Source organism: Gymnoscopelus microlampas, assembly GCF_963454915.1.
Source record: "Gymnoscopelus microlampas genome assembly, chromosome: 14".
NCBI lineage: Eukaryota > Metazoa > Chordata > Actinopteri > Myctophiformes > Myctophidae > Gymnoscopelus > Gymnoscopelus microlampas.
Genome location: NC_139951.1, coordinates 3,315,366 through 3,341,224, shown reverse-complemented (window position 1 = coordinate 3,341,224; position 25,859 = coordinate 3,315,366). Strand labels below are relative to the sequence as shown.

General features: G+C 42.7%; 2 protein-coding genes across 4 annotated transcripts in view; both read right to left on the bottom strand.

Moving 5' to 3' along the window:
- Positions 1–3,120: 3,120 nt before the first annotated feature.
- lnc.lemp (lncRNA encoded micropeptide) lies at positions 3,121–6,932 on the bottom strand. Its single transcript, XM_084078077.1, has 2 exons — positions 6,745–6,932; positions 3,121–3,670 (listed from the first exon to the last, which is right to left on the bottom strand). The coding sequence occupies exon 1, from the start codon at positions 6,916–6,918 to the stop codon at positions 6,748–6,750; it is 171 nt and encodes a 56-aa protein (XP_083934203.1). The 5' UTR covers positions 6,919–6,932; the 3' UTR covers positions 3,121–3,670; positions 6,745–6,747.
- Positions 6,933–8,999: 2,067 nt separating this feature from the next.
- Positions 9,000–25,859, bottom strand: part of nrap (nebulin-related anchoring protein) — a 78,200-nt gene continuing 61,340 nt past the window's right edge. For 2 of the 3 annotated variants that reach the window (XR_014602221.1, XR_014602222.1), the window contains 9 exons: positions 24,781–25,092; positions 20,725–20,829; positions 16,918–17,016; positions 15,159–15,263; positions 14,526–14,633; positions 13,506–13,820; positions 11,934–12,089; positions 10,439–11,103; positions 9,000–10,406 (listed from right to left, as the gene is read on the bottom strand). Coding sequence is in view for 1 of the 3 variants with exons in the window: in XM_084077976.1 (XP_083934102.1) it covers positions 10,744–11,103; positions 11,934–12,089; positions 13,506–13,820; positions 14,526–14,633; positions 15,159–15,263; positions 16,918–17,016; positions 20,725–20,829; positions 24,781–25,092 (1,560 nt within the window). In the remaining 2 variants the exon portion in view is untranslated. Of the gene's footprint in view, positions 11,104–11,933; positions 12,090–13,505; positions 13,821–14,525; positions 14,634–15,158; positions 15,264–16,917; positions 17,017–20,724; positions 20,830–24,780; positions 25,093–25,859 lie in introns of all 3 variants that reach the window. The other variant, XM_084077976.1, reaches the window with a different exon arrangement.

Here is a 25,859-nt window from a genome sequence, read left to right as displayed (position 1 = left end):
GAATCCAACATAGTCATAGAAAAGATAATGTGTAAACAAACACTGATGCGGTCAAACTAAGTCTATGAAGCTACCTATGAAATGTATGAAAAAGTTTAATCTGCAATACAATTTTAAACAATTTGTAGTGGGGGTCCCTGCTTCATCTCTGTCTCTCAGATAAGGTTGAAGACAGGGGTTACACTGAGCTGATGTAAATGATACCTCTGCATGACTCTACTAGAAAAGTGTGCTCCTCGTGTGTACAGATTTGTGAGTTTTGGTCCATATCTAGTATTGTCCATTGTTATATCGACCCGTGAGAGACCGACTGTGCAGAGGGGAAGGAGAGGACGACAGCAGCGACGACCAGACCATATAAGGAGCGAAGCAGGGCCTGGAGTAGAGCGGACGAAAGAGAGGCTAAAGTGTTGCGACGCGCAACTCCGTCAGTAGGCCGCAATCCGCGGCCTTCGGACTAAGTTTCAATCCACGCAACACTCGTTTGTGATAGCCAATACTGCTAGCAGCCCACAATACCTTGCCTGAAAACAGATGAACTGGCCCCATTGCCTCTGTATTTTCAGACGGTGATATGAAACAGACGAACAATTGAAGAGGCTTGGCTTCCCTCCACCTGTTTTCCCCCAGTATTTGCACATGATTGTCTTAGTATTTATAGCCTTTTATTGTATTTAATAGCACCTGCACTTTACTTTGCAATAAGTACTTGATGCACAATTGCTATTATTTGCACATTCTGCTGTTGGCCGAAAGAAACCCCCAGTGTTGCACTTGAATGGCCTAAAGTCCACATAGTATTGAATGCACTTTATATGGTACCGCACTTTACTTTTGTATAAGTGATTTGCCTATTTTGCTATTTAAGTTGCGCTCTTGCTATTATTGTTGTTTTGCCCAGTGTTTGCATTTTAGTTAGTTTCGAGTACATTTTAGTTAGTTTAGTGGCGCCATAGGAGGTTAGGGTTTATATTTTAGGACTGTATTATTTTGTATGTGTTTTAAAGGCATAGAGGCCTCTTGTATCAGGGACAATTATAATAAATGTATGTTTACCCCTTTTTATCCGCTGTGTGGTCTCAGTTCCTCCTTGGTTTTATTGGTGTTGTGTTCTCTTTAACGTATAAATACTTACCCAGTTATCTCGAACCTGTAAAAAGCCTGTTAAAACAAAGGGAGTTAATCCAGGAGTTCTTAGGCTCCTTTAATCCAAACCTAAGTGGCGTAGTTTGCAAGGTTAATTACTTTATTACATTGGTATACGCAACAATTACGCACCCCGCACTTTATTGTGCAATTGATATTTTATTGTTGTTAAAACCATTTGTGAATAAGTTGAAGGGTGTCATTATTCCACCAGTAAATTGACACAGTTAAATGTGACTCAGTCGGCAGTAGCTCACAATACCATATCGTTGATAACTGCGGATTGTTTGGATTCCGGACCCTCCAATCTACCGAGGTGCTCTGTAGTGATGCATACATCTCTAACACAATATACTGCTCAGTTTGAACCGATTTTAGTCATTTTTAGTTTACTTAAGTATTGACAGTAACAAGGGGTTACATTTCTGAAAAATACACATCTACATGAATCCAACATAGTCATAGAAAAGATAATGTGTAAACAAACACTGATGCGGTCAAACTAAGTCTATGAAGCTACCTATGAAATGTATGAAAAAGTTTAATCTGCAAGACAATTTTAAACAATTTGTAGTGGGGGTCCCTGCTTCATCTCTGTCTCTCAGATAAGGTTGAAGACAGGGGTTACACTGAGCTGATGTAAATGATACCTCTGCATGACTCTACTAGAAAAGTGTGCTCCTCGTGTGTACAGATTTGTGAGTTTTGGTCCATATCTAGTACCAAAAAGTGTGTTTTGGGCCTGGATCGTTGGCTTTGCGGTCCGGGCACCTAGTCTGACAGCGTGTCGCGGGTTCGAATCCTGATCCCGACGACATGTCCTGCACTGTCACTCCCCATCTCCTGTCAGTCTACTATCAATGGAGGCAGAAAAAGACAAAAAAAGATATCTTTAAAAGTGTGTTGAAGACAGCACAATATAATCTGCAAAAAAATCTACTCTGGCATAAATGGCCGGGGTTTACAGTAGTATTGGAAGTTTCGTCACGAACCGTGATCGAAGGGATGAAACATAAATTACTATTTTGATTGTACGACCTACGGTTCAAGAGTTATAGGCCAAAACGTGAAACCCTAACCCGATTTGAAAGATTTGGGGCAGGGGTTATAATTCATTATACTGTTTGATAAACACCAGTGGTGGGAAAAAGTAAAAGTCCGGGTAATTAAAATATACTTGAGTAAGAGTACAAAAGTATTGGTATCAAATTGTACTTAAAGTATTTCTGTTCTGCAGAAAGTCCCATTTCAGGTTTGAAAATGTATACAAATGTTTTGAAAATAGCAGATCTACAAGCTCACAACGCATCACACTGCGACGCGTTGTGAGCTTGTAGATCTGCTATTTTCAAATGGCTGAAATGTATATAGGGCTGAAGTGGTTAATGTATGTTTTGTAATAATGATCTACAGAGAAACCAGTAACTAAAGTCAAATACTTGTAGTGGAGTAAAAGTACAATATTTGCCTCTGAGATGTAGTGGAGTAAAAGTATTGAAAACTGGAAATACTCCATAAAGTAAAAATTCCTCAAAAGTGTACTTAAGTACAGCACTTAAAAGTAAATGTACTTAGTTACTTTACACCACTGATACACACAAATTCAATCTGACATGCATACTGCATACATATTATTGGAGTGGTTCTCAAAGTGAGGTCCAGGGACCCTCTGGCTCTTGGCTACTTGAGGGGGGTTAGGGTTAGGCCTACAGTTCTGGAACTCTGAGTGTACAAATGGAACCAAACGGGTCCATTTGGTTCCATTTGTACACTCTCAGAGTTATGGTGGATCTGGTTGGATCTGGTTCCTCCGGTTTCGGATCCCAACCCTAAATATTACTGTCTCCAAAATCCCATACAAATATCTACTCCCATATCACACTATTGATATGTCAATATAATTGCCCGGTCCTACATGAAATGTAGTTTTAATGATATTAAAGTAGATGCAACATTTGAAGAAAAACAAAAGTATGAAAACAAATCATTTATTTCTTTAGAAATATTCTGACATAGAAGAGTTGTACCAGTGAATAATATCCAACATGTTTGCCACCATTCCTTTGGATCTTGATGGAGAAATTCGGGCCATGAAAAAAATATATAAAACTTTTGTCCCTAAAAAGCAAATTAAGTCCCACCGGTTTCAACTTTATAGAGTTCAGAGGCCGGGGAGAAGTTCACTTTGGCCTTGTGCCCTTTCCATTTGAGAAGATAGACATTAGACCCTTTTCCATTTCAGAAGATGGACATTAGACCCTTTTCCATTTCAGAAGATAAATATAAGACCTTTTTCCATTCAAAAGGTAGGTATAGAAAGTATGGTAGGTAGGTAGGCACTGGGTAGGTAGGTAGGTAGGTAGGTGTCAGAACTAATGGACGGATTGCACAAACAGTGAAACCCTCAAGTCCACTGTGGGAAGAAGGGCAGAAGCAGGAACACCACAGACAGCTAGGCTGCAACACCCCCAACGGCCAGCAGAGGGCATCACCTCCTCATTCCACTGACATCCTGCACTCATTCCTGGATGTGGGAGATACAAAGAAATCATGATGGAGTCAAACCAATAATAATAACAACAACAACACTAATCATGTATTATTAAATATCATGCTAACGTTCTAAATATCATGTATATAATCTGTTTTCACATATGCTATCTGTATATATGTACTGTCTATATCTTTATTTGTTCTATTTAACCTGTTTTCCCCACCATCTCTTTCCCTTTGCTCTCACGCCACCTCTATCCTCGCTGTTCACACAGAATACTACAAAATGATGAATTTCTCCCACCTCTGCCTTACACCTGTAAACCTCTGATGTGACAAATTTAGCACTTGACCCTAGCCTTGACAACCATGCAGTCTTATGCAAAGAAGGTTAAAATGAAATTGAGATAGCAATAGTATGTTATTTAGACCAGTAGTTCTCAACCTTTTCAGGCCGCGAACCCCCAAAATAAATCACCCCACCCTGACAAGCACTTGGAATTGTATGAGGCATTACATTTAGTAGACTCGGTTCTACAGATAAATATTGGGAAAATAGCCAAACTACAAGATCGTATATATTGTAGATCGGCTATTTTCAAAATTGTTACCTCTTTCTTAAATTATTTGACAATGTGGCCAATGTTTGACCAGTTATAGTATAGTTTGTTGCAGTAATAGTCTTTTTTCATTTCTTCCCTAGATGCTAGGTTTGTGTTTACCTGACATCCTATAGTTTATATAGTTTCAATATACAGATTATTTATTTTATAAAAACATTTTTTTTAAATATATTATATTGTTTAGACTGATACTAGCCGGTTCTTGGTTTACCTATGATCCTAGATAACTGAGGCACTACACTGTCTCTCTGCATTTGGTGTTCCTGTCATGCGTTTACCTTGCTTACTGTAAGTTGCTCTGGACAAAGAGCTTCTGCTAAATGCCTAAATTGTAAATTAAACTGATTCAAATTACTATTATTATTATTGAACAACAGATGTGTGATTAATTCAACTGTGAGCACTTGGATGCCGAATGATATACATGTTAATGTTATGACTGTCACAGTACATTGTGTACAATGTTATCAAAGTGGCAGGTTAAACATTGCATAGGCTGTGTGAGTTGGGGCGGGGTTACAGTCGGTTATGAAATCAGCCACCACCACCCCCACACCCAGTCGGTCTGTCTCTATCTCTCTCTCAAAACAATAACAAAAATGTAACAATAAAAACATCACGTCCCCAAGTGTGATATAAAGGTGCAGCCAAGTACATTCATTCAATGTTGAAAGTATTATGTGAGATCATGTGACGTTATTTGATTTGACTGACTGTCCCCATGTGCAATATAATAATTACTGCTAATTATGTTACTGTTAATGTCCAGTAGACAGACAGAGACTAACTATCTCATTTATATTACAGAGGACAGACAGATAGATATATATGACACACACACACACACACACACACACACACACACACACACACACACACACACACACACACACACACACACACACACAGGATTACTTCTGGAATCTGAACTAAGTTTTGTGTTTTAGTAGGCAATGACTATAAACCATGTAATGTTACCCAATGTAACATTAACACATCTTTCACAAGCTACAGGCTCAACTCCAGTCGGTTACAGTCTACAGATAATTATAGCAATTAGTTGAGTTGCAGCTTCCATATTGTTTGCTATTGTTTAGTAGTAATGTATGTCTGTTTCACAACACATTGGTACTCAGTCACACACACACACACACACACACACACACACACACACACACACACACACACACACACACACACTAATAATATAAACACAATAATAGGCATCAAGCTGTGTTTCACTCTTTTGACAGATTGATATGTATATGTCACATGCATTGTTTTGTGAAAATGTTAACCAAATCCACACACACACACACACACACACACACACACACACACACACACACACACACACACACACAGTCAGTCTATAAAACACTTTCCTTTATACAAGACATGATCGTGTTTATCCAGGCTATCTATAAACCCTTGACTAGTTGAATTATACTTTGGTTGCGAGCCTGTCCAGCCTGGTAACAGGATAGGTGGGCACTAGGGACAGCTGGGCACCTCGATGTAAAATTGGCTATTTTGTCCAAAATTTAAAAAAATAGAATATTTGAAAAATGGTCTTAACTCTTAAGTAAAGTAAATTATACATGATCAGAACATGATTAAACATTCGACAAAGGTCTAATATGTCTGCTACAAATTTCTACAAAACCTGTCATTTTGGAGCATAAACAAGAAGTTGAAGGATAACATTAAGTCTGATAATGGTGTAACACATCATTACACATGTGCCCAGAGATATCCTTATAGTGTGCCCATTCTGTATCCATGAGCCTGACCTTGTCGCGCGGCCAAAAACAAAAATAGCCGATCTACAAGCTCACAACGAGCTGTGCGCTTGTAGATCGGCTATTTTTTTGGGTCTCTTCAAACTCTTCAAACTATTGTAAGCGTGTGAATGGCGCAACTACTATAACATCTATGGCTCAAACGACGCTCGTCCGTCACGAGCGTCATGGCTGAACTTCAACCTGTTTTTTGCACTTCTCCATTTACAGCCCGTACATCTACATTAACGTTCAGATTTCAAATATAAAGTGCTGACCCCATGGCCACGGATGTTACAATTATGTACGGGCACTCAGAAGTATCGACATCTTCCGTATTGTTCAATAAAAAGCATTTTAATCCGACCAGTGGACATGTCTTCGAATTTTCTCCATATGCTTTCAACTACGCAGCCCTATCGGTTGGGAGGTGTATTGCACTCAGATACATTTTAACTCTATGAGAAAATGGCCGCCGATCGGATTAAAATGTTTTTTTATTGAACAATACGGAACATACAGGTACTTATATCCACCCGAAGTGAATTGTAACATCCGTGGCCATGGGTTAAGCACTTCATATTTAAAATCTGAACGTTTATGTAGATGTACGGGCTGTAAATGGAGAAAGTGCAAACACCAGGTTGAAGTTTCGTCATCACTGTCATCATATAACAAGTCATGTTTCAGGGCTACTATACCATTCAAGCCAGGTCCAGTTTCTTCTGCGTCTCTGCCAGCTTGTCCTGCAGCCTCTTCTTCCTCCAGTCTAAGAACTGTCTCCTCATGCGGTTGGCCTGCCAGCCGGACAAGAAACCCACACCGAACGTTAAAAGCACCGCCACTGTCAGTGTCCTCTCCGAGACGTCCGCCATGTTCACCTCTCTCTCTCTCTCTAGGATCTAGAAGAGAACTACAGGAAGCTATCCTCCTCTACGATAGGACTACAGGAAGAGAACTACAGGAAGCAGCGTTGCCAGGTTTTGCGAGAGATAAAAGCAACCAGGTCTATGAAAACAAATTACAAGGAGTCCCCTGGCCTAAATAGTGTGGTTGCCCTGGGCAACCAGACTCTAGGTACTTTCCATGGTCTTCTAGATAAACTTTATTTTGTCCCGCTAGTAGCCGCTACTCCTCCCACAGTTTATTTTTCCCAATTTAGTGCTATATGTCAAAATGACCGGCTTCACCGGGAATCATGTGCGTGTATTTTGCTAAGGGATTGGTTACATAGTTTAATTGATATTGATTTATTAGTGCATTACATTTCCCCATCCACTTTAATGGAAAAGTAAAAAAAACTCAAATTCAAGTATTTTTGTCTCAAAAACCATAACAGCTAGAGTTACCAGATTTGGAGGGGAGGTTCATAATTTAGTCCAAAATTATTAAAAAAAATAATCACACCATTCGGCCTCATGGTGGCGCTATAACAGTCCACTTTACGTTTTGGCCTATAACTCTTGAACCGTAGGTCATAGAATAAACATTTTCCTTAGATTCCTTGGGTCATGACGCAACTCCCCACATAGGCCACGCCCATTTGCGTCAGGATAGATTTTCCGCCATTTTGAATTTTCTTCAAAACACAAAACACAAAAATCGGTACACATGATCTCTGGACCCATCACCCATGCGATAAACATCTCCAAGCGGAATTTTGATAGTCATTACCGTTCGTCCGTAAATGGCTTCCAAAGTTAGCGGAAGGGGCCCGTTTTACAAAAAAATCCACAAATCACGAACAAAACGTCCAGTCAATCCCAAATTTGAATCACATGTCAAGGGTGGTTTACTCAACAAATCCCCAAAAGCATTTCCACTTTGATCCATAGGGGGCGCCACAAATGCTCAAAATGTAACCGTTTGATGCAAAAACATTATGTTGGGGGAATCAATCCTCTCAAAATGAAACGCAATTGATCTCAGGAGTTATGTGACAATGTAATTGGCTTAGCCTCTGACGGTATTCCTCCCAGCGTATTCCTCGAGTCCCGGCGGCAGCGACCCGCGACTCGCGTCGGCGCAACCACACTCTGCAATTGCCCTGAATTGCGACGCGTCTAGTTAACCAATGTGCTGCAGGTGCAGGTGAGTTGGCAGAGCCAGTCCTGTCTCCCCCACCTGCAGATGGCATCTAGATCCTTCCACAATGCACATTAACGTGGTTTTATTTTATAATTATACTTTTACTTATTATTTTTTGCTCCCCCTGGATCAATGGCTGGATTAAAGGTAGGGTAAGTGATATTTTTTGGTTAAAACAAAACTTTTTTTGTTAAAAGGTTAAAGCACTATATTCTGATAGTAATCATTGCTATAGAGTGTTTGTTCAGTAACAGGAGTCTCCCTGTCTCTCCAGCTCTTTATTAAACAGAAAATACATTTTCAGGTAGGTGACAAAATGGTTTTGTGCCATCACTTCCAATTTCACTGGTTTAATCTGTATCCTGACTGAGTTCTCTATCCTGGTTGGATAAAATTGGTATCCTGACCTGAAAATGCATTTTCTGTTTAATACAGAGCTGGAGACTCCTGTTACTGAACAAACACTAGCAATGAGTAAAATCTAAATATAGAGCTATTTAACACCAAAGCAAATCATTTACCCTACCTTTAACTGAAAACATTCCCCTGCCTCTTGTGTGCGTGCCTACTTATTTCTGCAAGCCAATATAAATGTGTTGTTTTATATATTTTGATTGATTTAAATCTTAATTGAACAGACATAAATGCAATCAAATACAGATACACAATATAAAGTTTGAATGTTGTATTTAAAATACTGTGTGTGTGTGTGTGTGTGTGTGTGTGTGTGTGTGTGTGTGTGTGTGTGTGTGTGTGTGTGTGTGTGTGTGTGTGTGTGTGCGTGCGTGTGTGTGCGTGTGCGCGTGTGCGTGTGTGTGTGTGTGTGTGTGTGTCTAGTTTGAAAAGAAAAACAACTTAAAGGATGTGGTTTGTTTTGACAGAACCATTTATTATAATTTTTCCTCCAATATTAAATTCAAACATGTACTCCCAGTCCAGCCTTGAGTTCTTACTAGAGCCACCATTGCATTTCTTATAAAACTGAACCTGCCAGACATACGTACATCACAGATCAAACTAAGTTCTTACTCAGATAAACATCACTTTTAACCACATAACAAAAACAGCCGTCGTAATGCAATGCTGAGTGGTATGGCTAAAGTTACTCACTTTAGCTTGCAGCATTTTATTCACTTATAAAGATATAAAACAAATGATTAATAAATACTTTGGTTATTGCAGCAAGAGCTTGGGAGACATTACCGGCGCAGCACTTTTTTTCTCCTACTTTCTCATCAACACACCAAACACATAACAGCAAAACGCTCAACTTTCTTTAAACTCTCTGCATGACCTATGCTCTCTCTGATGTGGAAAGCCCTGTGACTGCATATTGACTTTATGGTTCATGAAACCCATTCATTTTATACACACAATTCCACCCATCAAACTTTCTATAAACATGGCAAAAGTCCATCTCTCCATTGACATGCGTAAAACTGCAATCTGTAACTCTTACGGCCGACCTGGGATTTGAATCTGAGGTCTCCTGCATGAGACCACATTTCTACCACTCATCGTTTTATGTGCTTCAGGCAGTAATAAGTGTCAATATTATAACTAATACTAGTTATATTGTATTAACATACTACAGAATGCTTAAAATGATGTTTCACTCATTGAAAAAGTTCCGGATTGCAGCTTTAGTTCCCTTCAAAGTCTCTCATGTCGCACCTGGTTTACTGTCCAGAAACGAGCAACCAAGCAAAGTACAGTACCTGCCATAATGCTGCCTGTAAACTGCAAATTAAAGCTCTACTCAACAATCTAAAAGGCTCATTTATGCTTCGCCGCTCGCCACTTTTCGCTCAACAAAAAGTGACGTATTTTAAACGGACAAAAGTGGGCGTGTGATGAAGTATATATGAGCCTAAAACACCCGTTCTCAACGTCGGGTCCGGGGACCACCAAGGGGTTCAAATGGACCCTTAAGGGTCTGTTACTCTGAGAGTGTACACATGGAACCAAATGGACCCTTACGGGTCTGTAACTCTGAGAGTGTACAAATGGAACCTTACAGGTCTGTAACTCTGAGAGTGTACGAATGGAACCAAATGGACCCTTACGGGGCTGTAACTCTTGAGAGTGCACAAATGGAACCAAATGGACCCTTGCAGGTCTGTAACTCTGAGAGTGTACACTCTCCGAGTTAAATGAGCACTGAGGATTTTACAGTGTAGATTGGGGTCCTAGTATGGTTTAGTGTTCAGTGATTCTCTTAATTTCAAGGGACCCCCCGTTTGATATGCATTTAACCAATTTCGGGCGTGAAATCCTATTTTTAACTATACCTTTCAGTGCGGGAACCCCTTCTGGGGTTCTTGTTGCTATGTCCAGTATAGCAACATACATTTGTCGTAATTTTTGAATAAATATTTGACGTTTTTCAGAAAACTTAGGTCAGGATTTAGAAGTTTTTTTTAGAATCGGCCTAAATGGGTCAATAGACCACAAACCACCCTTTGATACACATTTTCTATCTCTGAGATAATAAAAAAAAACTCAATTTGTGCCCTCTCTGAGTTACAGACCCCAAAAAGGGTAAATTTGGACCTCTTGGTGGTTCCCCGGAAACCGACTTTTAGAACCAAGCGCACTATAAAGGTTTTCATCTACGCCTCCTCGATGGCTGCCATGTTCCTGGACGAGGACATCTTGACGGAGTCCTCCAGGGCAGAGGACGAGGACATGGAGGACGAGGCGGCCATGGAGGAGGTCTGTTTGGAGGAGGAGGAGGAGGAGACGCTCTTCTTCTCCATGGACCTGAAAGAGGAGGAGGAGGTGGAGGTGGAGGAGGTGGTGGTCTTCTTCTGCTGCACCGTCTGGATGGTCTTCTTCCTCTTGACGTGGAGGACCTCCATGGCGTCCATGTTGACGCCGGGCTGCATCATCTCCTCCGTGGTCTCCTCTGTCTGCTCTGAGGAGCACTGGTCCTCCTGCTGCTGCTGCTCCATCATCTGCTGGTGCTGGAGCTGCATGGAGGGATGTAGGGATGAGTGAGTGAGTGAATGTCGTCATCATGTTTTGGTACTGTGATCATAGAACTACAGTTAAAGGGATAGTTCACCCAAAAACATATTTTTTTTCTATCGATTAGCCAACAATTTGATGACCGGCAGCGGTCATCTCCTTTGGCTATTGTCTTAGGAATGCGACAAAAACAAAAAAATATCTATGAATTCTCCATGGGGTGACTAATCGATAGAAAAACATTTTTTTGGGGTGAACTATGCCTTTAAAGGTCTGAATCCACAGAAAGTGTTTTATGACTGGAGGAGCGCTCGTTCGACGCTATGAACTGTTGCATGTGCTCGAAAGTCATGTCATCTGCGTTATTGGCACAAATGGCCTCGCTGAAACAACAGTAAACGTGGACTTCTCAGGGTTGTGGTAACCATTCGAAGTCAACTGGTAAATGACCAGGTTGTCCGACACAGCCAAGAGGATTAAACATGGCATTGATGAGCAGCGCAACTATTTTCTGCTTGAAGCACCCAGGGCGCTCCGCCAAAGAACACCGGATGGTGCATGAGAGCAATGAAACGCGAAGCTCGGGCGCTCCAGCGCGTCTTTACCATAGAAATGCATGGCAGAAAGGCCCTGGCAGCCAAAAAAAAAAAACTTTCTGTGGATCCGGCGCCTTACAGAGCATAAACTAATCGTTCCCTCACCATCATCATATGTTGGCATTGTGATCATAGAACTAGAGTTGTGTCATTCTCACCATCATTATATGTTGGTACTGTGATCATAAAACAGTTACAGTACAGTATATATTACAGTATATAACTATCATTCTCACCATCATTAGATGTTGGTACTGTGCAATGGCCTCGTCGGTGGTCACTCCCTCAGCCAGGCCCAGCTCTGCGGCCCGGCGGGCCAGCTCAGCCTTGTGGGAACCAGGAGGGGTCCAGCCCGCTCCCCTGATCCAGTTCAAGTCCGACTTGTAGTTCACCTGCAACAGGTAGGATTTACATTTTTACAACAATCACAGCATGTGCTATATGTCTTCACAACATTATATTTATTCAGTACTGAACAGCGTTGGGCAGTAACTAGCTAATGAGTCGATTTGATTAGAAAATGCTATATTAAAACGAGAGTCTTACATTTTTACCATAGGTCCTAGGACTAGGTATTTTGCCCTTATGATTTTAAATGTTTTTTTTAGAACATTTTGTCCCCACCAGGGCGAAAGGCAAACCCATTTTTTTGACAGTTCACATACAGATTTTGTCCAAACATCACGCAAATCGGTACACATTATCTCTATAGTCAAGTGATCAAGACGGATCCGTCAGAGTTTTCATATTCCACCCTGATTGGCGAATTCCGAACATTGCTGGCCCACACAGCAATGTTTTGGGGTTTTGGGTTGGCCATCTCTCGCAGTTCGTAGAGAGCAACATTGTATTTTATTCATTTATAAGGCCTTGTGTGGTAAACTTCCTTTATACCTATCCTCGCTTTTGGAACCAAAGGACATTCAACACATTCACAAACACACATTAGATATACCTGTCCACGTAAGAGCAGTGAACAAGGAAAAACTGCTTTCATGTATTATGCTCCACACAAATGGAGCAAACTTCAGGACCCTCTGAAACTGGTGCGATTGGTCTCAATAGAGACATTCAGGGTGCTTCTTGAGGACACACTACATACAGTAGTGACTGCACCTGTTTCATGTAACACTATGTTTATTTGCATCTGTGACATTGTAAAGTGATTCAAATGTTTGTTATTGTTTCTCATCATGTATGTATGTTATATGTTGTTATCAGGGCGTCCTTTGCCTTGCTCTCAATGGGCTTCCCTGAATAAATAAAGGAAGAGAAAAGAAAGAAAGACCCTAACCTACCTGACCTGGCGGAGACCTGTGCTCCGAGGAGCACTTTTTCTAGTTGTTATTATTATTATTATACACAAGATAAAATGTTTGATCAAATTGGTGTCCGTGGCCTCATGCATATGAAACTGGGGGGTCATTGAAATTAATAAATGAAAAGGTTGTCCTATAAACCAATGGTTTTCAACCAGTGGTCCGGGGACCACCAGTGGTCCTTGAGGGGGTTCCAGGGGGTCCCCAGCCAAATTAATAATTAGGAACCAAATTGACCCTTATATGTCTGTAACTCTGAGAGTGTACGAATGGAACCAAATGGACCCGTTCCATTTGTACACTCTCAGAGTTAAATGAACACCGATGAGGATACTACTCTGTAGATAGGGACCTCCAAGGAATCAAAATGGTTGAGTCCCTGGCATATCTTTTCAAATGGGGGTCCCTGGGCTAATATGTGTCAATTTGGGGGTCCTTGACGCAAAAAAGGTTGAAAACCACTGCTATAAACCAAGCCCGAACACTCACGTCGCTCTGCAGCTTGTAGGCCTGCTTGGCGTGCTGCACGTCGAGCTGCTGGGCGTCACAGGTGTAGCTGTGGAGCCTCTGGCGGTAGGTGAGGTCGCTGGCCTGCGCCTGGCTCTTCTTAGCCTGCAGGAACTCGGGCCGGTCGCTGCTGACGTTCTGGTAGTGCGAGCGCTCCTCCTTGGACTGCCGCTTGTACTCCAGGCTGCTCTGCAGCTTGCTGGCGGCCATGTTGTGCACCATCTTGGGGTCGTCCTGCACGCACTGCAGGCCCACCTGCTGGCCCTTGTCCTTCACGTGGGACTCCTTGTAGCGGAACTGTTTTGATGGAATTGATTGGATGCTTTTGTTAGCAGTGGTGGAAAAAGTACTCCTTTTTTTTTTTACTTAAGTAAAAGTATCAATACTGCAATGTAGAAATGCAAGTAGAAGTCCGGAATTTCAAATTTACTTGAGTAAAAGTACAAAAGCATTGGTATCAAAATGTACTTAAAAGTATCAAAAGTGAAAGTACTTGTTACGCAGAATGTCCCATTTCACAAGTTTTCAAATGTATAAACATCTTTTGAAAATAGCATATCTGTGTGAGCTTGTAGATCTGCTATTTTCAAATAGCCAAAGTATAAATAGGGCTGAAGTGGTTTTGAAATAATAATAATAATAATAATTTTAAAAATATTGCCTCTTTCTTATATAGTTTGACAATTTGGCCAATGTTTGACCAGTTTTTATACGCATAGTATAGTTTGTTGATTACTTTTGATGTAGTAATGCTTTCTTTCGTTTTTTTCTCTTTTCTTTCTTTCTTTCTTTCTTTCTTTTTTTAGGAATTAAAAAGGTCTTAAAAGTCAGCCGACCCAGAGGTTGAGAACCACTGAGCTAGCTAGCTGCTTCCCAACAGCTCACACTATAAGAAAAAGAACTACAGTACAATAGAATTTTGCATTGAAAAAAGCAAATGTCTCATTAGTCATTATACATGCAATGTAAGCGGTTGTTCTGAGGGTTTGTTCTTAAACTCACATCACTGGCGATTTCTCTGGACGCCTTGGCGGTCTGGAAGGGAATGGCGTCCAACCTCAGGTCAAAGCCTGCTGATCGACCCTGGTCCGCCGAAGCCTTGTAAACTTTCTACATAACATAACATAACATAACATAAGTTAAAGCTGCACTTTGTAACTTTCCTCTTCTAACCCAGATGTGAACCCGGTGCTGAACCTTTTACCATTGAGATAAGGGGATAAATTGAATCTTAACCATCAGGTAAAAATTCGTGTCAGATCCTGTGTCTAGGTGAGACGTGACCTTTGACACGATCTAAAGGCCTCAATAAAAGAGCAGGGAAAATACAACCACCCCAATTGTATATGTTATATTGTATTAACATACTCCACCATACAGATTGGACACAATGACATTTCTTTCATAAAACAAAAGTTACATAGTTTCACTATACTATAACATTACCATTAAATGTCTTACTGTATTAGTGTGTTAGATTTTTTTTTATGAATAGCAGATATACAAGCTCATAGCACGGCACTCGGAGCTTGTATATCTGCTATTTTTGAACAGCCAAAGAAATCTTAAAATTACACAGATTCTTTCCCGGTCTAAATGGTTTAAGAGAAACTAACATTTCCCGAAATGTCTTACATTGCTGATTTGCTGGGCGTTGAGCTTTGCTCGGAGGAAGTCTGGGTCATCAAAGTGCAAGGTGTACTTATGCATATCCTCGTTCTTCCCAGATTTGTACAGCCTCTGTGAGATGGAGACATGAAAACGAGTGTCAACATTACTTGAATGTTCCATCCCGTACATTTCTGGCGCCTACATTATTTTGGTGTACTTTTTTTTGCTGCTTAAAGACGGGGTGCCGTGATTTTCAGTGACCCCCCCCCCCCCCTAAAACATAATCATCAGGTATTATGGTAGGAGGAAGATTTTTTTTCAAAAAAGTGTACAGAAATGGTTAAAATTATGTTTTTATGTGGACACGCCTCCAGTTCATTAAGTATACCTGGTTCTCACCTTAGCACCTCCTCCACCACCTTAGCACCACCCACCTGTCCTAGTCCCTCCTCCTCCTCATGCCCACACCTGTTGTGTTATGATTGTAGTATATTAGAATAAGCATATAGTCTTGTAATGAACACACATGAGGAACCCACATGGTCTGAGTTGAACCATACAAAGAAACATACCTACAGACCCAGAGACTCTCCTCCCCCGCAGGATGCCACACACAGAAAATCACTGATCACTTGTTAATGAGGAACAGGCATTCAAACAGCACATGGTCCTTGTACTTACTTACATACATCCATACATAATATCATATATCAATATATACTAATGCACTAGTACTTATATTGTAATGCACTTACATTACAATATAACTAGGCATACTACTACTGTTTAATAGACACAGTCCATTGATTACTAGTTTGCCTAGCAAGGCATTCCTGATTAGTCACAGAAACCTTAAACCCTTCCATAAGATAAAGGCCCATTCTCTTAGGAGGTCCAGATGGCCAGTATCTCCTGGGGTCATCTGACCTTAGTGACCACTATATTGTCTTAACCAACTCACACAATAGCCTTACACACACACCAAACTACTTAGCTTAGCACATACACATATACACACATAGTCTAACACACACACCTACGTGCACACTGAAGTACATCCATACATGCCTATACACACACACAGGACACACACCGTTTAGACATCTGGATCAGAACACATACACCTCGTGCACAAACCTATAGAATACAGTGTGCATGTGCATACACACGGGGTATAAATATGTTCTCTAAAGTAGAATTCTGCCTCTTTCCTGCTGAAGCTGCGATGTGATGTTAACTCTTTACTCTCCTTGAATAAAGTAACCAATTAGAAGCCATGCCTGGACTCCTTCATTCTCCTTAAACAAGGGCAAATAGTCTCACAGATTAATGCATTTTACTACATGATAATGAGGGGGAGGGCATGTTTTTACTATGTCACTAACGCGCTGTTTCTCTATTGGCACGTTTGACCCTCAAGGTTTCAGCCTCCAGGAAGAAACTCCAAATAGTCAGAGAAGACATAAAACACCATAAAAACACCACCAGGGGGCTTAATGAAGTTCTATCAACCTCATAGACACATGAAAAACAGAAAAAGTGCAAAACCATGGCACCACCTCTGTAATAGTGTTTAGAGAACTAGTCAAAAACACATTTTATGTGGAGAGGTTATTGTGAAAAATATACCAGTGAACAACATACTTCTTAATTTTAAAAGTCAAACAGTATGACTTAACATTATTATGGTTTTAAATTAGCCAATGGTGTTAAACAGCTGACAGGATGTTTGACAAAGGTGTTCACGGGTCTCCTAGCAACACCAGGATGTCGAGCGGCTTACCTCGCTGTTCTGCTGGTAGCTGTGTTTAGCATGAACCATGTCAGGAGAGTCTGCTACGGCCGTGAACTTCAGACTGTCTGGAAGCTGACGATACTTCTTCTGTAAGAGAGTACGCGCATGCGCACGCGCACGCACACGCAAACGCACACACGCACGCACGCACGCACGCACGCACACACGCACGCACACACACACACACACACACACACACACACACACACACACAGTATTTTAAATACAACATTCAAACTTTATATTGTGTATCTGTATTTGATTGCATGTATGTCTGTTCAATTAAGATTTAAATCAATCAAAATATATAAAACAACACATTTATATTGGCTTGCAGAAATAAGTAGGCACGCACACAAGAGGCAGGGGAATGTTTTCAGTTAAAGGTTGCTTTGGTGTTAAATAGCTCGACGATACTTCTTCTGTAAGAGAGTACGCGCATGCGCACGCGCACGCACACGCAAACGCACACACGCACGCACGCACGCACACACACACACGCACACACACACACACACACACACACACACACACACACAAACGCTAATATCACTGTTTATATACGGCACTTTGGCTACATTTATATGCATTCCTGTTAATAGCTCAACACACAATTCCAGTCTAAGTACAGAGGACCAAGCAAGAGTTCTGTAGTATACTTTAATCTGGATGCCTGAATGGATGTCTGACCGCACTTTGTAGCGCAGTCTCGCTATTGAAGTCACTGTGTCTGTGTGTGCGTGCGTGCGTGCGTGGGATTCTAACAGCCATAGCTCCTTACAGTTCTGATCCGAGTCAACAGTCAACCAAGGACCACAATTCTGATTTTTTGTTTTCTTCAAATTGGATCAACAAGCATTTCATTTGTGTTAATTTCCATCCATCTCTAATGAAAGAAATATATGTGGATGGTGTAGACGTTACACCTTTTGGACACAAGAGGGCGATACGAGACAAATACATGTAGCCACATGGGGGGGTAAACAGGCTTTCCCTGCTGGGACTCCCTCTTTCTTTAGTGTTTCGCCTTGATTGCGTCTAAAACCTAAAAAAAAACATTTAACATCACTAAAACTATGCCTAAACCTAACCCTGACCCTAACCCTAACCTCACAAACACTATGCCTAAACCTAACCTAACAGAAATGATGCCTAAACCTAACCTAACAGAAATGATGCCTAAACCTAACCTCAAAAACCCTGTCCGCCTGGGCGAAACACCAAAGAAAAGAGACTCTCCCTATCCCTGCTCATGCACATGTTAATGGAGGTATATCAGCAAGTTATTGGCTACATTTAAAAATAAATGGTTTACTTTAGATCATGTCATTCATCATTACTGTGGCTCATAGGAATAGACTATGTGACAGGAACCAGGAATAGTTTGGTGACCACAGGAGAGACTGGTGACAGCCGGAATGTAGACGGCATCCCGGGAGCAGTATGGGTTAGCGCCCCAGGCTGTGTCTTCCGTGAGGAAGAAGCCCAACAAACCCGCGGTGAGGCCTTTAGGAGGGCCATTCAATCAATCCGCAAGTGGAGCCTGCAGTACCACCACGGCCCAAGGAACCATCACGCCAGAAGGAAATGTTTGGATCGGGGCGGTGCAGCGGATCTGGCGCAGCACTCAGATCCTGGACCTGGTGAGACAAAGGAGGAGCCCGGCCAGGAGACAACCCACAGAGCCTAGTCCCTCCACGTACCAGATCTTCCCCGAGTCCCGGCAGAGTACTTCCTGAGAAGCGGACTGAGTGGTCCTGTCTTGCCCTATAGGACTGACCGTGGGTAGCTACTGGGACGTAAGTCGGGGCTTGATCAACCCTGGCTGGGTCACCTGGGCGAGGGTGTATGTTGTATGTTGCGAGACCCGAAACACCCTATGACCCCAGGCTACAACACTGATGATACGTCCCAGTTGCATCCATGTGTGTCACGGTGCGGGGCAGAGAATTGTAGGACCCAAGCGCAGACAGTGACGCGGAGACAGAACGGATCAGATGCAGGGGTTTTATTAACTAAACAGGGAAAACAAGGCAAGGCTAGATAACCGACAGAACACTGTGACAACAATAATGAATCAACACAGACTGGAAACAGAGGGGCATATACATAGACAGGGACTAACTAGGCACAGGTGAGAACAAAGGACAATTAACACATGATTGGCTGTAACAGAACAAGACACAGGTGAACTACAATTGCAAAGACATACTGGTGAGACAAGACAGGAAGCAACAACTAGGGCAGACAGGAAACACCAAGACAACACTACAGAATAAGGGTACAAGGAGAACAGGGAACAATACAACAGGAAGAGTGGCCAAAAGGGTCCAAAACCATATAAGGTCAGACACAGGCTAACCAATAAAGTCACAGTCCACGGTCCGAGGAGCGGACCGTGACAGTGTGATGTTCTTCGTTATTAGTAATTCTATTTATAGTGGCTCATAGGAATAGACTACAGTATGTGACAACCAGGAATAGTTTGGTGACCACAGGAGAGACTGGTGACAGCCGGAATGTAGACGGCATCCCGGGAGCAGTATGGGTTAGCGCCCCAGGCTGTGTCTTCCGTGAGGAAGAAGCCCAACAAACCCGCGGTGAGGCCTTTAGGAGGGCCATTCAATCAATCCGCAAGTGGAGCCTGCAGTACCACCACGGCCCAAGGAACCATCACGCCAGAAGGAAATGTTTGGATCGGGGCGGTGCAGCGGATCTGGCGCAGCGCTCAGGTCCTGGACCTGGTGAGACGAAGGAGGAGCCCGGCCAGGAGACAACCCACAGAGCCTAGTCCCTCCACGTGCCAGATCTTCCCCGAGTCCCGGCAGAGTACTTCCTGAGAAGCGGACTGAGTGGTCCTGTCTTGCCCTATAGGACTGACCGTGGGTATCTACTGGGACGTAAGTCGGGGCTTGATCAACCCTGGCTGGGTCACCTGGGCGAGGGTGTATGTTGTATGTTGCGAGACCCGAAACACCTTATGTATGACCCCAGGCTACAACACTGATGATACGTCCCAGTTGCATCCATGTGATGTTTTTCGTTATTAGTAATTCTATTTATAGTGGCTCATAGGAATAGACTATGTGACAACCAGGAATAGTTTGGTGACCACAGGAGAGACTGGTGACAGTCGGAATGTAGACGGCATCCCGGGAGCAGTATGGGTTAGCGCCCCAGGCTGTGTCTTCCGTGAGGAAGAAGCCCAACAAACCCGCGGTGAGGCCTTTAGGAGGGCCATTCAATCAATCCGCAAGTGGAGCCTGCAGTACCACCACGGCCCAAGGAACCATCACGCCAGAAGGAAATGTTTGGATCGGGGCGGTGCAGCGGATCTGGCACAGCGCTCAGGTCCTGGACCTGGTGAGACGAAGGAGGAGCCCGGCCAGGAGACAACTCACAGAGCCTAGTCCCTCCACGTGCCAGATCTTCCCCGAGTCCCGGCAGAGTACTTCCTGAGAAGCGGACTGAGTGGTCCTGTCTTGCCCTATAGGACTGACCGTGGGTAGCTACTGGGACGTAAGTCGGGGCTTGATCAACCCTGGCTGGGTCACCTGGGCGAGGGTGTATGTTGTATGTTGCGAGACCCGAAACACCCTATGACCCCAGGCTACAACACTGATGATACGTCCCAGTTGCATCCATGTGATGTTTTTCGTTATGTATATCTTTATTATCTTATTGACCATTCACATGGTGGACATTTGGCTCTTACTTCATATACTCTTGTATTAAAGTGTACTCACATTACTGATCATACAGTATATATACACTCTTGTATTAAAGTGTACTCACATTACTGATCAGCTCCCCGGCCTTCTTGGCTGATTCCATCTGAGGAGCTCCAACACCGTCCCAGGCCACACCCTTCATGAAGTTCAAGTCTGACTTGTAGAGTTTCTAGCAAAGCAAAACAAAACAACATGCAGCAGCACAACAGTGTGTTATAACAGCATCACAACATGGAGAGAACAAGCAAGTGATAGTAAAGCACTAAATCTCCTAGGTTCGGTGTTTATAGTGCACTGCCCCATCCATTAATTACACTGGAAGAGAAAGAGAAAACATAGGAGAAAACTTAGCCTGGTAAACCCTCCCTCCGGAAATCTCATTTGTAATTTATTTCAGGAGTGAGTCTGGCATGATCGCCCATTCATTCACTTTGGCTGTGGGCTGGAGTTGGGCGGGAGTAATACCGTTGACTGACAATCAGGCAATCAGCTGTGTTCCCCTTCAGCCAGGGCATTTTTACCATCTCCAGACTAATGTGACGCAACTGAGAGAGAGAGAGAGAGAGAGAGAGAGAGAGAGCGCGCTCCAAAGGACTTTACCAAAATGGACCTTCGGGATATAAACTCCAGTATTGTGATTTTATAAGGTGTTCACTGTTCAGCCAGTTGTGTATTGAAATTTGACATTTGTATACTCGTTTTCGGATTAAATGAGTTAAACAGCAAATACACAACAAAAAATCACACCCAGTGTGAAGTGGGCGGTGTGTGGTCATCACAACATGACTCACTTTAAAAAAAGGATAAATGACTTTTTTTAAAGTCCATACTGCTATTCATAGGGCTGCACATGTGTCATGTGTTTCGCTAGCCAATCACAGTCCTGAATTTGCAAAGTCAGCCAATCACATTACAGTTAGTGGTGATGACACTAGCTGTAATGTGATTGGCTGACTTTGCTAAAGTATCGATTTGCATTAACAATGGAAGGGTTAGGGGGTATACAAATCTTTTGGTCGGTGTCCAAAACTCACTTATAGGGGGCGGCTACACCGCCCCAAAAAAAGAGTGACAGCGTTTCTTTCATGTTGATCTCTGCCGTCATGGTGATGATGTCATATTGATTATGTCAGTCTTGCCCAAATATGGAAAGGTGGCGGCTTGCACACATGGGTGTTGTTAAGGCATGCATAGGCAACAATTTGTGTTGTGAGTGAGGTAAGAGCAGAGCTCTGCTTGGCCTGTATAAAGTGTTAAGCTACTGCAGACTTCCTCTTTTACCCATCGAGACCAAAATTCCCGCTGACCCACTGAGACAAATATATGTCCCGAAGAGTGCTGAGAGAAAGAGATAGAGAACATACGAAGATAGAGAGAGTATAAAGACATATCTGCAAGCCCCTGCAGAACCTGCAACTTCAGTCCTCTTCACAGTCCAAAAAGCTTTGACAATACACCGCCACTCCTGGAAGGAGCGAGTCCAAATATTCCCTTACTCAGTTATCTTGTTCTCAGTCTACATCTGCCTTGACATCTCTCTTTAAACACATTGAAGAGGAGCCACGACCTCTACTACAAAACGATGCCTGGACAGATCCCCTCAGCAGCCGATCAGCAAATTACCAGCAGCTGTGTCACCGGCCATGAACATGGACACGCTGACACACCAACATCCTGCGGTCATCCACAGTTTACCAAGACGGTCACTCAACCAGGCGTAAAGATCCGTCAGAGGACTTACACAAGGAAGACATCTCACATCTGTCAACTGTGTGACAAGAGTTTCGGTCAGTTATCTCACCTGAAGAGTCACCAACTTATTCACACTGGAGAAAAACCTTTCCTCTGTGAACGGTGCAACAAGACTTTCTGTCGGGTAGGTGACCTGAAGAGACACCAGCTTATCCACACTGGAGAAACACCTTACCACTGTAAACAGTGCAATAAGAGTTTCCCTCAGTTAGATCACCTGAAATCACACCTGCGTATCCACACTGGAGAAAAACCTTTCCTATGTAAATGGTGCAACAAGACTTTCGCTCGGGTAGGTACCCTGAAGACACACCAGCTTATCCACACTGGAGAAACACCTTACCACTGTAAACAGTGCAATAAGAGTTTCAGTCAGTTGGGTAACCTGAAGTCACACCTGCGTATCCACACTGAAGAAAAACCTTTCCTCTGTAAACGGTGCAACAAGACTTTTCGTCGGGTAGATGAACTGAAGACACACCTACGTATCCACACTGGAGAAAAGCCTTTCCTCTGTAAACACTGCAACAAGGCTTTCAGTATATTAAATAACCTAAAGGTACACCTGCGCATCCACACTGGAGAAACACCATACCACTGTAAACTGTGTAACAAGAGTTTCAGTCAGTTGGGTAACCTGAGGAAACACCAGCGTATCCACAATGGAGAAAAAACCTTTCCAATTTAACTATTTCACTGCAAAGGACAACATTTACAACCTTTTTTTTTGCCAAAGGTCCAGCCTGCCAAAGACTACTTTTACTGTGGTGTTTTTTTTTCAGTGGTTTTTCACCAGATGGCACTGTTCTCTAACACACAAGTGACCATTTTTATCCTCAAGTAACACAGATCCAGGAGATCACGTGATCGAAAGATCCCCACCACCATTCACCTCCGCATCCACACTGGACAACATATTGACCACATACTGTATATGAGGTTAAACAACTAAATTCTATCCAAAAGATATCTTAAAAGTAAATAGAAGTTTGAGAGCGTTTTGAAGTTTAAAAGAGAGTAGACAACACTGCGGTCAAAAAAGATGGCTGCCGTTCGTTTTTGGTCGGCTGCACTCGGGCTGCACTCGGTTCCTTTCGGGCTCACTCAAACTCGCCACCTGATTGGCCAACTTTCGTGGCAATCACAGAACTATGAGCGACGACCCTGATAGGCTTGTCCATTTGGTGAACGGGCTAGAAACGCCCAGACAAGCCTTCAGGCCAGACTCCTTCCTGAAATCAAATGGATTCGATTTTCCGGAGGGTGGGGCTTTACCAGGCTAGAGAAAACTAAGAAGACTGCAGTAATGGTGTATCTACCTCGCTCTGCAGTAATGGTGTCTCTCAGCATTAATGGTATCTACCTCCAGTGGTGGAAAAAGTACTCACATTTTTGACTTGTGTAAAAGTATCAATACTGTAATGTAGAGATACTCTGTTACAAGTAAAAGTCCAGAATTAAAAATGTACTTGAGTAAAAGTACAAACGTATTGGTATCAAACTGTACTTAAAGTACCAAAAGTATAAAGTACCCATTATGCAGAAGGTTCCATTTCACCAGTTTTCAAATGTATCAAATATTTTGAAAATAGCAGATCCACAAGCTCATCGGGACGCGTTGTGAGCTTGTAGATCTGCTATTTTCAAATCCCCGAATTGCATAGGGCTGAAGTGGTTAATGTATGTTTTGTAATACTAATCCAAATCTGCACACTAAAGTTTTAAAATAATTGTAGTGGAGTAAAAGTATAGTATATGCCTCTGACATGCAGTGTCAATTTTCAGTACTTTCACACAAGTGAAAGTACTGAAAATTGGAAGTACTCCAGCAAAGTAAAAATACCTCAAAATTGTACTAAAGATGCGGTGCCGTGGTTTTCAGTGATTCCCCCCCCCCCAAAAAAAAACATAATCATCAGGTATTATGGTTATACTAGGAGGAAGATTTTTTCAAAAAAGTGTACAGAAAGAGTTAAAATTATGTTTTTATGTGGACACGCCTCCAGTTCATTAAGTATACCTGGTTCTCACCTTAGCACCTCCTCCACCACCTTAGCACCACCCACCTGTCCTAGTCCCTCCTCCTCCTCCTCATGCCCACACCTGTTGTGTTATGATAATGAGGGGGAGGGCATGTTGACCCTCAAGGTTTCAGCCTCCAGGAAGAAACTCCAAATAATCAGAGAAGACATAAAACACCATAAAAACACCACCAGGGGGCTTAATGAAGTTCTATCTACCTCATAGACACAGAACAGAAAAAGTGCAAAAACATGGCACCAGCTCTTTAAGTACAGTAGTTGAGTAAATGTACTTAGTTACTTTCCACCAGTGTCTACCTCTCTCTGCAGTAACGGTGTATATCTACCTCGCTCTGCAGGTTGTAGGCCTTCTTGGCCCACTGGACCTTCATGTCGTCGGGCAGCACGGTGTAGGCGTGCAGCCGGGTCTTGTAGTCCTGGTCGCTGGCCAGCGCCTGGGCGTTCTTGGCCATCACCAGGCCCACCATGTCCTTGTTGAGGTGGTACTGGCCGCTGGTGCTCAGCGCGTCCTTGCGGTAGCCCTGGTCGCTGCACAGGCGGCCGGCCTGGAGGCAGTGGAGGAGACGCGGGTCGTCCAGCACGCTCTTGGAGCCGATGTGCTTGCCCTTGTCCAGCACGTGCGTGTGTTTGTACTGGTACTGCAGGGAGAGAGAGTACACCGTTACACACTTTGAAAAGCAGTGGTTCTCAAACTTTTAAAATGGATGTGTATTTGGCCACGGAACCCCCATCTGAAAACATCATGTGACAGGGACCCCCGTGCAAGTTTAGTGTGATTTTTCTCACGTTTTCCAGAGTGAAAATAGCAAATCTACAAGCTTCGATATTTTCAAATAACCATTTAGGGTTAAACTGGTTAAATAGATTTTGATACTATATTAACACATTTAGCTGGGGACACCTGGGGATTCCGATCAGCATTGTAATTTTAGGGCCTATACCTAATAAAATCCAGAAGCTTTTTTTTTGTGTGGTCTAGACCGGATCACATGGGCAATTTAATAACTAATACCAGGCTTTCCTCCGAGGTGGAAAGTCTGGTGATGCGAGGTTAGCTATAAAACAAACGTTTTTTTTATTTTGTCACCAGGTACTTATAATAATAGAGCCTCAAACTGTGCATGACTCAGACATGTTTCTTGCAGCGAATGTGGATGCAATGTTGCCCTGACCAGGATGGCGGCAGCAGTGACGTACAGGGCCAATGCCTTGGTATATTTAATGACTACGCTTGTGTCACAGCCTGCCACACCTGTCTCACATGATTGTGTGAGCTCAATAGGCTCTATGCACAGAAGCCATATTGGAAAGACATTGGGCCTCTTCTTACTTCCTTCACAGGCGTTACCAATGACACTAATGAAGGCTCTGTTCCATTTAGTGTAGCACAGTGGTTCTCAAACCT

Bases quoted from the DNA above. Each gene is read 5' to 3' on its own strand.
- lnc.lemp (XM_084078077.1), bottom strand. From the start codon at position 6,918: ATGGCGGACGTCTCGGAGAGGACACTGACAGTGGCGGTGCTTTTAACG.